The 15,408-nt window shown below is 36.2% G+C and overlaps 1 protein-coding gene across 2 annotated transcripts in view; it reads right to left on the bottom strand.

The window, feature by feature from the left end:
- Positions 1 to 15,408, bottom strand: part of LOC135101427 (selenocysteine lyase-like) — a 203,922-nt gene that overhangs the window by 92,477 nt on the left and 96,037 nt on the right. For both annotated transcript variants that reach the window (XM_064005370.1, XM_064005378.1), the window contains exons 5-8: positions 6,384 to 6,528; positions 4,731 to 4,958; positions 4,152 to 4,307; positions 1,467 to 1,551 (exon numbers count right to left, since the gene is read on the bottom strand). In XM_064005370.1, the coding sequence (XP_063861440.1) occupies positions 1,467 to 1,551; positions 4,152 to 4,307; positions 4,731 to 4,958; positions 6,384 to 6,528 (614 nt within the window). The remainder of the gene's footprint in view (positions 1 to 1,466; positions 1,552 to 4,151; positions 4,308 to 4,730; positions 4,959 to 6,383; positions 6,529 to 15,408) is intronic.

Here is a 15,408-nt window from a genome sequence, read left to right on the forward strand (position 1 = left end):
AGAGAGAGAGAGAGAGAGAGAGAGAGAGAGAGAGAGAGAGAGAGAGAGAGAGAGAGAGAGAGAGAGAGAGAGAGAGAGAGAGAGAGAGAGAGAGAGAGAGAGAGAGAGAGAGAGAGAGAGAGAGAGAGAGAGAGAGAGAGAGAGAATCAGCCATAGAGGTCAGACATGTTCTGGTGCACTCCGTGAGCCCTGCTATTTTTCTGCTTGTTTGCGGATATGGTTTTGCTGGACGTGACTGCTCAGCGGGTGAGGACAGTGAAAAACAGTGCAGTCTACAGTGAAGCTACAGCACCAGCAGAGAGTGTGTTGAGTGCAGTGCAATGCAGTGATAGTATTGCCAGTGGTGTTGTGTAGCGGCTACACACAACCTGTGTTTACCTCACTCCCACTATCCTACCCTCATGATGAACCTTAGAGAGAGAGAGAGAGAGAGAGAGAGAGAGAGAGAGAGAGAGAGAGAGAGAGAGAGAGAGAGAGAGAGAGAGAGAGAGAGAGAGAGAGAGAGAGAGAGAGAGAGAGAGAGAGAGAGAGAGAGAGAGAGAGAGAGAGGGGGGGGGGGGGGGAGCTAATCTGGAGTTAGCTGTGCGTGACATCACTGCAGAGGGTGCGGCTACGCTCTACCCTTAACCGCATTCAAAAACATGAGGTTGACTGCATGTCAGTCAACTCTCCTGCATTTTAAGACCTAGGATGTTTATAAAATAAAGCAAGTGTTTCATAATATGCCATAATTTGTGAAGTTAGTTTGTAAAATAAAACGAATATTCAAAAGCCTTAACAGGGTCTTTATACCCGAAATTCGGTAAGTAGAGTTTTGTTATATTGAGGGTTTATGTACATATCAGTTTAGTCCCCTTTCATTTTACAATGTACTGTATTTCTTATTAAAATATAATGTACAATATGTATAGTAATTATTTCTTATAGTCAAATTTTACCTGCAATTCAGAAGTGTGAGATGTATATTTTGTGGTTTAAACTATAAACAGTTATTTCTGAGCCTTGTAGAGGTGGTTTCCCAGATTTATGTTTTTTTTTTCTATTCGCAGGAGGCTCTGGAACTTAACCACCATGAATAGTGAGCAAACACTCTATATCACATGAAGTGAATGTACTTGATGATGTATGGACTGATGAGAATGACTGAGTGGCACTGGCTGTGGGACTGGCCACAACATGACGCTAGACAGTGACGTGGGCTGCAGCATCACACAAAGTGGAATAAATGTGTGAATAAAAACAATAGATGCAGTAGTAGCAGTGACAGTGCAAGTATTGAAAAACAGAGGAAAATATGCAGATCTATATATAGCATATAAAAACACTTTTATTGCTGGAACTGATTTCCAGATTTTGGAATATTCTGATTTTAAGAATTCTGATAAAAGATAATGTACCTCTGTCATAATTAGATATTAAGATATACTTCCTCATCACCAGTATTATTCAGCATTGATATTACTTACTCTGGTTTTCTGTATGAGCATGGCAAGCAGCTCCACAGCTGGCCTGCACCAGTCTGCAATGCCTTAAAATCTCAGGTCCTGAAACCTGAAAATAAAGTACTTTTGTAACTAAATGTAGGAAGCATGATTTACATAGAAGAAAATAATTAGATTCCTTACAGTCATTAATAAAAATAATGATACCATATGTAACTACAGTGATATCTTGTGATTCAAACCTAATTGGTTCTTTTGGGCTGTTTGAATTGGGAATGTTTGAAGTGGCAAACAATTCATCCAATTCAAATTAATGTAAAAAAAATAAATAAAATAAAATAAAATAAAATAAAATAAAATAAATAATAATAAAATAAAATAAAATAAATAAATAAATCCATTCCAAATCCCAAAATCAACTTATTTCTTATGAGTTTATTCATACCCTAAACATAGAATTGAATGAAAATAACTTAAATTATAGAAAAAATACAGTAAAAGAAAACATGAAGTACTGTATATTTCTGAGTATAAGATGGCACTTGAATCATCCTATAAACAAGACACAAAAAAGTGTTCTATATATCAGGTACAAAAACAATGACCTTAAAATTTTACACAAAATAATATTGTATATAAGCACCAACCTCAAAATGCTGAGTTATTTCACACTAAAGTCCTCTCTCTCTCTCTCTCTCTCTCTCTCCATTCCCTGCCCTCCTCCCTCTTCCCTCCTTCCTTTCCCCTCTCTCTCTCTCTCTCTCTCTCTCTCTCTCCGAAAGTAAGATCAATCCTGAGAATTGCTAAATGGAATGAAACTGATAGAAAATAAAAATGTAATTATATGAGTGAGAAAGAATGAGGAAAGCAAAAGTGACACTGAATTGGGAGAAGAGAGAGGGATCACTCCCTTGCCTCTTATTGACAGATACCGGGGAGGGGAGGTGACAGGGAGGGAGATTTGAAACCAGACAAAAGAGAGAGAGAAAAGGAACAATGGCAGGGGCATATAGGAAGGGGGAGTAAATTACATGGGGGAGAGAGAGAGAGAGAGAGAGAGAGAGAGAGAGAGAGAGAGAGAGAGAGAGAGAGAGAGAGAGAGAGAGAGAGAGAGAGAGAGAGAGAAGAGAGAGAGAGAGAGAAGAGAGAGAGAGAGAGAGAGAGAGGAAGGAGAAAGGTGGGTGGGAAAGATAGAGAGATGAAGGATATGGGGAGGGATGGGGGGAGAGGGGCAGGGAAGGGAGAGGGAGAGGAGGAGGAGGGAAAAGATGGGGAGAGGACGAACATAAGAGGACTGACCAAGTAGCGTTGCCTGGACGGGTGTTTGTGTTTGAATCGGAGGACAAAATTTGTTTGCCAACCCCGTTCGAGTTGTTTGAACTGAAGGACGTTCGAATCACAAGTTATGACTATATATCTGTGTATCTTGTTAAGCACACCTGATTATAACATCAGATTATGTAGAAGAACAGCTACAATTAATAATCCTTCCTCCCTGTAAACTGAACACCTTAATTTGCCCTTACAACTATCCCCCTTCACCATAAATGTCAACATTTCAAAAAGCATCCTGAAAATTTTGTGTAAATCCATCACAGATACACACAATATTTCACCTTTTCCTATTAGCACTTTAATTACAAACATCTAAACTATCTTTTATTCCTTTTTTTTTAAAAACCATCTCTGCTTTTCCCTAATCTTCATCTAACTATTGTCTCAGTCAAGACTTCCATAAAGTTTCCCTAACACATTAAGCAAATTCTATCCCATATAATTATTACACTTATTCTTAGTAAATTTATCTTTATACAGACATGTGGTACTTCTCCCTTCCTCCATATCAGGCATATATTAAACAACATCCACTTTATTACTGCATCTCTTATTTTATAATTTTATGACAGCAGTTTTATCATTTTAGTCTGGCTATTGCTCTAACTACCTCTTCTTTATAAATTCTTTTCACAAACACTTGCTCCTTATCTGTTTCCATCACCATATTTTACATTATCGTCTTCCCTATTATCCTCTCACTAAAAACACAAAAAGACTTTTCATACCATTTTCTTTGTTTAGATCAAGAGGAATTGGTAGGAAAGAGGCTGAGAAAGTAACAGCCAACTAAATTACAAGCATAAAATAACTGAAACTTTTGCCTTTAATATAGGGCATTAGCAAAACCTCTCCCCTACATTAGCAGTGACCTGGCTGCACATATGTAATTGCAATGATAAATCAAACATTTATTCAGTAATAATAAGGAAACCTGTGTTGGCAGCAGCTGTGCAGTATTGTTTAATTACATTAGAATACAGCAACTGGTATTGTAAAAAAAAAAAAAAAAGAAAAAAAAAAAAAAAAAAAAAAAAAAAAATATATATATATATATATATATATATATATATATATATATATATATATATATATATATATATATATATATATATATATATATAAACAAACAAAAAAAAAAAAATAAATAAATAAATAAAAATAATTAGTTAATAAAAAAAAAAAAAAAAAAAAAAAAAAGTTTTGGCACTAAGGTAATAGTATATACAAGGGATGCTTTCTTGATATAAATTTCTACTAAAAAGTGCAAGCAACTGTTAACAGCTAGAAAATACAAATTAGAAATAAATTTTCATGAAAGCTTCTGAATACATGAAGTCAAAAGGGAGAATTTAATGATCTGTGCTACCACACCTGTCTGTAGTAGAAGGAGACAGAGGACGTGTTTGGGAGACGTGGAAAGATAAAGTGCTGCTGCTTGGGACCACGGGGAGGCACTGAACAAGCTTCTGGGTCCATTGGTATACATGGATCAACACAGTTGATTTTGACTTGGTTGCCAAACACTTTCTGCAATATATAAAGGTAATGTGAAAAAAGATGTTATCTTCAAAACACAGGTTACGTTATAATGTCGTCTCCTTGCTAGAAAAATGGAAAACAATCAAATACTCCCAATTACCTTGCTATAGTATGTATTTAGGTTAACTGTACCATTACACAGCCAATCTCTATTAATTTTCTTACTAATCTTTCCACCCTTACTTTCGTAAAACTTAACTTTTTATCTTTTCTTTCCCTTCATTAGCATACTGTGGAATGCTTTGCTTCCTTTACTTATGGATTTACAAATAGATTTTCCATAGCTGATCACATTAGCAACTTCTTTTTTCTTTCAAGATTCTTGTGCATTTTACTTTTGGACTTTTCTTTAATTGTTCTGCAACTATCCTTAATCCTCTATGTACATGAAATTTCTAATTGTAATCCTGCCTTTAACTGTCTTTCCATGTAGTTTCTTGTCTTCTTCATAGATGTATAGTAGTCTTGAACATTGTTGTGAACCAAGAGTGATGCACGTCCCAACCCAGCAATCATGGGGGTGTTCTCTGTGCCAGGCCGGTAACCCCGTTCTTGCCCTCCTCCATAGAAGAGGGGATAAACTGGGGTCTTGTGTCCAAGCCCACGGATGTAAAGAGCACCAATCCGAGGACCATAGTACTGAAGATAGTAATCAATATATTAAGTTCAAGATTTAAAATAAGCTTGCATTTGTAAACAATAAAGACCACTTTTACATGCTTAATTACCAAATATATTTCATATGTGAGTAAGAGCTTAGAGAGAGTTTTTTCTATAGAAACAGAAGTATGGCAAGGATATGTGATGTCTGCATACTTGTTTAACAATGTTCATCATGGTTACATGATGGAGACAAAAAACAAAGGATGAAATGTTGGTGAAAGGCTGAAAATGAACAGATGGGAATGGATTGTGATAGCATGTCTGTATATGACACTGTACTATTTGTAGAATGAAAAGGAGGTTCAGAGATAAGTATAAATTCTATAGTGTGTCCACAAGATGGAAACTCATGGTGAATGCTGGGAAAAGTAAGATGACAGTTTTTGATATGAAGGAAGTGATGTGAAACTTGAGTAGACCTAAAGAAATAAGTAAACCAGCAGTGAGAATGTGTGAGGTAGTTGTGGGAGGAGAGACTGAAAGTTAGATGAAAAAGTTTAAGTAGATAAAAAGTTTAAGTACCTGCAGTGCGTTATGTAAGCATGTGATGGATGAAATAAAGAGAAAAGACTGTGAAAGGTATGCATATCACAGCATCACTTGCAAAATTTATGAAAGGGAGACATGTGTCTTCACACTATAAAGAGAATTATCAGAAATAGCATTCTCCTGTCAACACTGTCATATGCATCAAAGACCTGGATATATAATAGCAGTAAAGAGTTTGTGTTAGGAAAATTAGTTTTCTGAGAGGGACATATGGACTGAAAAAAACAGGAAGACAAGAGCAATGAAAGCATGTAGTATAAACACCTGCAGAAATTAAATGAAAAATGGAATGGTGGAATGAATGAAAAGAAGTACAATGAGATGATTTGGGCATGTTGAGATAATGAAGAGTGTGAAGAGTTAATAAAAATAAGTGTATGAAAGTGAACATGAAGACAGGAAGATTATCTAGAAGGTAGGATTGAATAAAAGAATATGTGTAATAGAAGTCTTAGTAGAGGTAGATTACTTGAATAAGGAAAAAAAGGATTATCTGACAGGAAAATCTAGAGGCTCTTATGTCATGGCTACTCCCTTGGGGATGCTCAAAGGAAGTTAGGTATCACTGATAGATTTATAGACAGAAAGACATAGTTTTACATGTGTGTGCTCTCTTCAGAAGTCTAAAGGTTAAGATTTGAGGGAATGCTTGTGAATGTATGCACATAGATGCTTTGTCTTGATTACTCTCCTTTAATGGGGATGTCTGACAAATAGATGACCACAAAATTTGAGATTTTATTTCTCATTCAATAACTTAATAATGATGTAAACATTCACCATATTTCAGCCAATTTGCAACTCAAACACTTAATTATTTTCCATAACTCATGAGAATGTAGGATTACAAACCTTGTGTCCCACTATTGTTAAGTAGTCAATGTTGAGATCTGTGACATCAACAGGAACTTTCCCAATGGCTTGTGCAGCATCTGTATGTAGGAGGACTTTGAACAAGCCCTCATTTTCTCTCTTCTTATTAACCTCTGCTAATAACCTTGAAGAAAGAGATGGAGGATCAATAGATTTTTATAAGCCTGTTTCGACTTGCTTTCTCTCATTCCAAGATGAGTTGTCTCAACTTCTTTTCTCAACCTCTAACTATACCTAACAATGACATACCTTAAACTACATTACAGGAATAAAAACAAAGGAAAGGATTCCTATTATTTACATTTCATCCAGTCATCTTTTATGAGACAGAGGGACTGTACCAACAGTATTCTTCAAATCTAGCCAAGAAAGAGCAGTGATGCAATGTGCCATTTAATGCAAGGATAGGCTTCTGAAACTGTCCTTTCCCAGCTATCCTCATATCAAATGCTGGGAAATAAACAGGTAGGTTAATTAGGTCAGATCCCAATGCAACTATCCTACAAACAGATATGATGGATGAATGGAGTGACATAACATAAATTCAATTTAATATTACCAAATGCAAAGTAAAGCAAACTGGAAAGCCACAGAACTTTCAAGTCTGGTTAATAAATTTTTTTCAGATGACATATATATATATATATATATATATATATATATATATATATATATATATATATATATATATATATATATATATATTCACACACACACACACACACACACACACACACACACACACACACACACACACACACACTTTTTAACAGAGAAATAAGGACAGTAATTAAAGGCAGCAGGTCGAACTGGAGAACGGTAATAAGTGGAGTCCCGCAAGGTTCGGTACTTGCACCTATCATGTTCACAGTTTATGTAAATGATATGACAGAAGGTGTAGAAAGTTACATGAACCTTTTCGCTGATGACGCTAAGATTATGTGGAAAGTAACAAATGAAGAGGACTGCAATGCTTTAAATCAGGACTTAATAATTAAGATTAATGAATGGTCATTGAGATGGAACATGGAGTTTAATACTAAAAAATGTAGTGTGATGAGGTTTGGAAAAAGTGTGTGAAGACCAGTTGGCAACTATTACTTAGGGAATGAAAAAATCTCTATAAGATCAGAAGAAAAGACCTAGGAGTAATTATTACTGATAATTTATCAATTGGGAAGCACATAAAAAAATCATAGGAGAGACATATAATCTGCTGAGAAACATCGATAGCATTCTCCTTTGTTGATGAAGATATGATAAAAAAAACTGATAACAACGATGATACATCTGAGATTGGAGTATGCAGCATTAGTGTGGTCGCCAAGTTTGAAAAAGGATACAAGAAAGTTAGAAAGAATCCAGAGAGCTGCAACTAAAATTCCTGCAAGCTTAAAAGAGTATAGTTATGAGGAAAGGTTGAAGAGATTGGGCCTGACTACACTAGAAAAAAGGAGGTAAAGAGGTGATTTGATAGTAATATATAGAATATTGGAAGGAATGGAAAAGTTGGACAGAGAAGACCTCATGATACCAGATACGAGACACAAGAGGACATGGAAGGAAATTGAAAAAGAGTGTTTGCAGAAGAGACATCAAGAAACATAGCTTCCCACACAGAAGTATAACAGTGTGGAATGAACTTAAGGATGAGACTGTGTGTGCAAAGACAATTCATAAATTTAAAGAAAATCTAGATAAAAGTCGATATGGAGACGGGACAGCACAAGCCTAGTGTGGCTCTTGTCTTGTATTTCACAACTAGGTAAATACACACACACACACACACTATATATATATATATATATATATATATATATATATATATATATATATATATATATATATATATATATATATATATATATATATAAAACACACACACACATATTGTATTTGCCAGTGAATTAGATGTCTTATGCAGAGGTGTACCTAATTCACTGGCAAATACAATATGTGTGTGTGTGTTTTATATATATATATATATATATATATATATATATATATATATATATATATATATATATATATATATATATATATATATATATATATATATAAATATAAAACACACACACACATATTGTATTTGCCAGTGAATTAGGTACACATCTGCATAAGACATCCCCCTATTTTAAGAGGATGTTTTGTGGAAAAAAATGTATGATGTTTTATCATAAGGTATTGAAAAAAAATGTAGTGTGTGTGTGTGTGTGTGTGTGTGTGTGTGTGTGTGTGTGTGTGTGTGTGTGTGTGTGTGTGTGTGTGTGTGTGTGTGTGTGTGTGCATTTACCTAATTGTGGTTTATGGGAAAGAGTAATCTCATAGTATCCCATCTCTATATCTATCCAGTTTGGTCTTAAAAGCATGGACAGTTTCAGCATTCACAATGTCTTCACTGAGTTCATTCCATTTGTTCACACTTTTGTGAAGAAAACTATACTTCTTGATGTCTCTTCTACAGTTAACTTTCTTCAACTTCTTACTGTGTCCCCTTGTACTCTGCGTGTCTAAATTTGTAAAACCTTTGTCCACATTTTCCATACCAATTATCATTCTATAGATATTTATTAAATCACCTTGTTCTCTCCTATTTTCAAGGATAAGAATTTCCAACATTCTTAATCTCTCTTCATAAGTCGAATTACTCATCTCCGGAACCATCTTAGTGACTGCTCATTGTACTCTTTCTAATTTTATAATATTTCTTTTTATATGAAGAGACCACACCACTGCTGCATATTCCAATCTTGGTTTTATCATGGAAATCAACAACTTTTTTATCATTCCTTCATCTAAATATGAGAATGCTATTCTCGCTCTTAACAAATTCATCATCTCTCCAATAATTTTATCAGTGTGTCTGCCTGGAGTCAAATTTTCAGTTACTGTTACTCCCAAATCCATTTCTTCTTTTGATTTCTTTAACTTCACACCATCCATCTCATAATGATATTGAATTTTTTTTTCACTCTTACCAAACTCAATTACTTTGCATTTACTTAAACTGAATTCCATTTACCAAGATTTACTCCATCTACTTATCTTCATTAAAATTATCTTGCAGTATCATAGTCATTTACATTTTCTATCCTTCTCATCAGCTTAGCATCATCTGCAAATAAGTTCATATCTACTTCTTCTATTTCTTCATTAATGTCATTTATGTATATCACAAACATTATCGGTTCCAACACTGACTCCTGTGGGACACCACTAGTTACTTTCAGCCAAGATGAATTTTGGTCTTGCATTACAGTTTTCATCTCTCTATCATCCAGATAATCCTCCATCCACTCCAGCAGTCTTCCTCCCATTCTTCCATAATATTCTAAGCTTCCGTAGCAATCTTCAGTGTGGTACTTTGTTGAAAACTTTTTTCAAGTCTAAGTAGACACCTACCCATCCATCTCTCTCTTGCACAATATTGACTACTCTTGAGTAAAAGGACAGTAAGTTCATGGAGCATGATCTTCCCCTTCTAAATCCAAATTAACAATTTACCAAAAGTTTACCTCTTTCCAAGTGTTCCATCCATCTTTCCTTTATTGTTCTTTCACATAGTTTTCCTACAACACTAGTCAATGACACTAGTCTACAATTTAGTGTTTTTTCCTTATTTTCTCCTTTGAATATTGGTGTAATATTTGCTCTCTTCCAATCTTTTGGTACTCTTCCCTTCAACAGTGATGTCACCACCACACTGAATTTTATCAGCCAGTTGTTCTCTGCATTCTTTCAATATCCAGTATGATACTGCATCTGGACCAGATGCTTTATTTACATCAAGGTCTGTGTGTGTGTGTGTGTGTGTGTGTGTGTGTGTGTGTGTGTGTGTGTGTGTGTGTGTGTGTGTGTGTGTGTGTGTGTGTGTGTGTGTGTGTGTCTTGAAAAAAATAAAGAAAGAAATAAAGAAAAAAAAATAATAATAAAAAATAAATCAATAAAATAAATAAATAAAAAAAAATAAATAAAAATAAATAAATAAATAATTAAAATAATCTAATAATTACCATACATCTAATGGGTCTGCAGTACAAAAGCCTAGGCCTGTATAACCAGGCTCATAGCTGTGGAATTGAAGTAGTAGTACACTAAGGAAATATTGTAACTAATAATATTACTAATAATAAAATTCTCTCTCTCTCTCTCTCTCTCTCTCTCTCTCTCTCTCTCTCTCTCTCTCTCTCTCTCTCTCTCCTCCCTCCTTCCTCTCCCTTGTCCCTTATCTCTGACAGATAAGGGGGAAGAGAGGTGACAGGGTGGGAAGTTAAGACAAGAAAAGAGGAAGGACATAACCAGGGAAGGAGAGTAAATGGGCAAGGAAGTGGAGGAATAGTGAAGGAGGATGATGGAAAGATGGGGAGAAAGTAGAAAGAATAAATATAAGCAACAAGGGTGTGGAGTGAGTGAAGAATTAGAGGGAGAGAGGAAGTACTGATCTTTCTTTCTTTCTCTCTCTCTCTCTCTCTCTCTTCCTTACCCTCCTCTCCCTTGTTCCTTATCTCTGACAGAAAAGGGGAAGGAGAGGTGACAGGGAAGCAGGTTTGAAACAAGAGGAAAGAGGAAGGGAGAGGGAAGAAACAAAAGCGAGGATGTGACATAACTGGGAAAGGAGAATACATGAGGCAAGTAGTGTGTGAAGGAGGATGATGGGAGGATGGGGAGAAAGTAGAAAAAATAAATTGTTGTGGCAGGGAGTGTCACTGGTAGCACTGGGCCGCCAGGTAGTGAGGTTAGGTGTTGGCAATGATGCAGCAACTGCAAGTGGAGGCAGCCTAGAGAGACCGGAGGTGACATGGAAGGTGATTGGTTGGGAGAGCAGCAGTGTGCTGGGCAATCATGGAGGGACTGACTTTATATAAGGAGCTGTTGCAGCCCTCAAGAGAAAAGCACCCACTTCCTGCCTAACCACACTGTGATGCCAGATAGAAGTGAAGCCCAGACAAAGAGAGAGCCAATTTCCTGCCTACACAACACCTGTGCCGACAGTCTGCAATACGCTCCCCTTGTGTTATGCTATGATGCTAGTCACCAACTGCTGCCACTATGTAGCTGCATCCCAGAGCACGCTGGGAGGATTGTGCCCTGGCAATCTAAGACAATGAGTACCTGATGCTGAGATGTGTGTGTAACACACATCTTCGTGGTCTGTTGCAGTGTGGACTACGGAAGAGATACTGGCGACGCTGTTGGCGAGCTGTGACTTTGTAGCATACTGTGCAGTGCCACTGTACTGTGAGGTGGGTTGTGCTACCCAGCATAATACTCTTTGTTGAGTGAGGCCCAGAGGTGTGAGCCTTACTTATACTGTAGCATGTTAGTGTGCCTTGTGTCCTGTAGTGTTGCTCTGCCCAGGCAATAAAGACAGAAGTGGCTGTGAGACAATGTTTTGTTGCCCTTCCCTCTCTCGGTAGTCTGTTGAGTTCAGACAGGTGTCGTGTGTGTGCCTCACCCCCACTAGCCAAATGAATCCAACAACGACAGCAGTTGTGGATCCTTGTTATGTGTGCTGACTGCCCTGGGTTGCTGCGAGTGGTAAGTGTGTAACAGACCGCGCCTGAAGGCTGGAATGGGCATGCACAACAAAATATTAACAGCAAGGGTGAGGAGTGAGTGAAGAATTGGAGGGAGAGAGGAAGTACTGAGAAATCTCTCTCTCTCTCTCTCTCTCTCTCTCTCACACACACACACACACACACACACACACAAAGATAATGCTAAATTGATGAAAAATATAGAAACAGAGGCAGATCAGAAAGCTTTACAAGATTTGAACCAGATTGAAAAATGGAGCTGTAAATGGGAAATGAATTTTAATGCAAAGAAATGTAGCTTACTGGAATTTGGGAAGAGTAAAAAAAATGCCATCTGGTGATTACAAGTTGGGAGATGATTATATTGGAAAAAGAATAAAAGAAAAAGATCTTGGAGTGATAGTAGGAGACACATTAACAGCTGCTTACCATATAAACAAGATTGTTGGAGAAACAATGAATCTGCTAAGGAATATAAGAATTGCAACTGCATACTTGGATGAAGAAATGATGAGGAAACTAATTGTAATGATGATCCATCCAAAAATGGAATATGCAGTTGTAGCATGGTCACCAAGTCTCAAGAAGCATATCAGGAAACTGGAGAGGATACAAAGAGTAGCAAGAAAGATGATCCCAAACTTAAGTGAGGAGACATACAAAATGAGAATAGAAAAAATAAACCTTCCAATTCTGGAACAAAGAAGGGAGAGAGGAGACTTAATTACAATATATAGACTAATGGAAGAACTGGAAAAGCTAGACAGCAATGACACTGTGATGTAGGATATGAGAGACACTAGAGAGCACTGAAATAAGCTGAAAAAGGAAATTTGTAGAAGATATCAAAAAGAATAGTTTTCCACAAGGAGTAACTGATACATGGAACTGTCTAAATAAGAATGTGGTGCAAACAAAAACTATTCATAGTTTCAAGGCCAAGTTAGATAATAATAGATACAGAGGTGGGACAGTACGAACACAGCTCGTACTAAAGTAATCACAACTAGGTAATCACACAAAGAAAAGATGTGTGTGGTGGTATTTGGGGTTCAATGAAAATAGCTAGAGAGAAAGAAGTGAAAAGGGCTAAAGAAATTACAGCAGAAGAGGTGGAGGAAGGAGATGGGATAAATAAAGAAACTGAAGAGGTTTACAGGAATTGCAAGTATGAACAAAATGGAACAAGACCAATGAAAATAAGATTCATGTGACAAACTGCAGCAGAACATGTCTTGCAAAGAACAGGAACATTAGCAAAAGTACATGGAATGAAGGAAATATGGATAAAAAGAGACATGAACAAAGAAGATACAAGTAAACTGAAAGAATTGGGAAAAGAAGCCCAGTCAAAAAATGGGGAGAGAACACAGGAACAAGTCAAGGAAGATTCACCTGGAAAGTTGTGGACATGAAAGTGAGGAAATGGTGGCACAGAGATGCCATGCAAGATCACCAAGCAGAAGTTTAGAGATTATGTATACTAAAGTGGATGGTTGGTGTTAAGTCTAGTGGAACTAAAAGACTACTTAAAGAACAATTAACCAGATGTGGTATGTTTAACAGAAACCAAAGTAAAAGAGAAAATAAAGTTGGGATTTGCAAGGGAAGGATATAGTACATGGAGGAGAGACAGAAAAGGAAAGGGAGGAGGAGGAATGATATTGGTAAAAGAGAATATTGTTGTTGAGGAAGTGGAATATGGTGATGGAATGGCAGAAACTTTGTGTTATGATTAAGATCAAAGGAAGTAAAAAGAGGAAGGTTATTGTGACATACATACCACCATAAACTAATGCATGAGAGACCAATAGATAAAAAAAAATTATACAACTAGAAACAAGAAATAGTATAGAGAAAAGATAAGCAAAAGTAACAAAATCTTCTCAGTAGGGAACTTCAACACTAAAGGAATCAACTGGGAGATGGAAGTGAAAGAAAATGTCAGGTCATGGAGCAAAGAACTTATGCAAAACTATGATGGTGAATACAATAAAACAGTAGGTGAATGAACCTACAAGATGCAGAGGAGAAAAAGAACCATCACAGATGGACTTAATGCTTACAAAAACCCAGAAAGTAGACCAAATATACATTGAGTCCAATGGGAAAAGTGATCATGTGACAATAGAAATAGTACTACAGGAGGAAAAAATGTTGCACAGGAAAGAACAATACAGAAATGGAGGACAGAACTATGCTAAAGCAAATTTTATAGAACTTAATAAATTTTATAGAAAAATTAACTGGAAAGAAATATTTTAAGGTAAAGCAGTGCAAGAAAATATGAGATATTTTTGAGCAAATATAGAGAGGGGATGCAACAGTTTGTACCAAGTTATAAAGTGAAAATCAGGAAACATGAATGGTATAATGTCAAGCATGTTGAAGCAAAAAAAGAAAAAGGACAAGGGCATGGAAAAAAATGATGAGACAACAGGAACAGAAATGCTAGAGAAGAATATAAAAATGCAAGGAATGAATATATTATAATAAGAAGAGAAGAAAGAAACTTTGAAAGTAACGTAAGAAAATGCAAGGAAGAACCCAAACTCTTCTACAGATATGTAAATGGGAAAATGAAACATAAGGATGGCATAAACAAATCAAAAAGGGAAGGAAGAATTTATGAAACTGCAGAGGAGATGAGTGAACTAATGAATGAGAGTTTTCAACCTGTGTTTACAAAGAAAACTGAATTTGTGGTACTGAAAGTATCAAAGAATGAGGGAATACAGGAGATACAAGTAAAGGGACAAAAAATCAACTAACTGCTGAAAAAGCTAGATGTTAGAAAAGTTATGGGGCCACATCAAGTAAATGGATGAATGTTAAAAGAAAGCCAAGAACAAATGGGAGAACCCATATGGGATATAATTAAGGGCTCATTGAGAACAGGAAAAATACCGAGGGAATGGAAATGACCTAACATAGTGCCAATATACAAAGGGGGGAAAAAAAAGGGAACCATTAAATTATAGGCTGGTGTCACTAACAAGTATTGTAAGTAAGCTTTGTGAAATAGAAATTAAAGACAGATGGGTGGAATATCTAGAAGATAAAAAGAAAATTACAGAAAAGCAATTTGGTTTCAGGAAAGGGAGATCCTGAGTCACAAATCTACTGACCTTCTATATGACAATAATAGATGGAGTGTAAGAGAGGGATGGATGGGTTGATGCAGTAACTGCATGCCAGTGCTTTTTTCATTAGTCATGAGGGAGGAAGGGGTTGTGAGGACGAAATGAAGGACAAATTAGTTAAATCTGGAAAGGTAACTAACTCAGAGAAAATGAGGAATAGCTTGAGTGTTTACTACACAAATTGTAGAAGTATTTTGAATAGAGGAATGGCGTGTGTAGAGAACCTTGATATCTAACCGAAACTTATTAGATATGTCAGGAAAAGTATTTAATCCAGAGGTTAAGGTAGATGGTTATACACTATTCTACAAAGACAGGGAAAAC

This window comes from Scylla paramamosain, chromosome 1, assembly GCF_035594125.1.
Source record: "Scylla paramamosain isolate STU-SP2022 chromosome 1, ASM3559412v1, whole genome shotgun sequence".
In the NCBI taxonomy this organism is placed as follows: domain Eukaryota; kingdom Metazoa; phylum Arthropoda; class Malacostraca; order Decapoda; family Portunidae; genus Scylla; species Scylla paramamosain.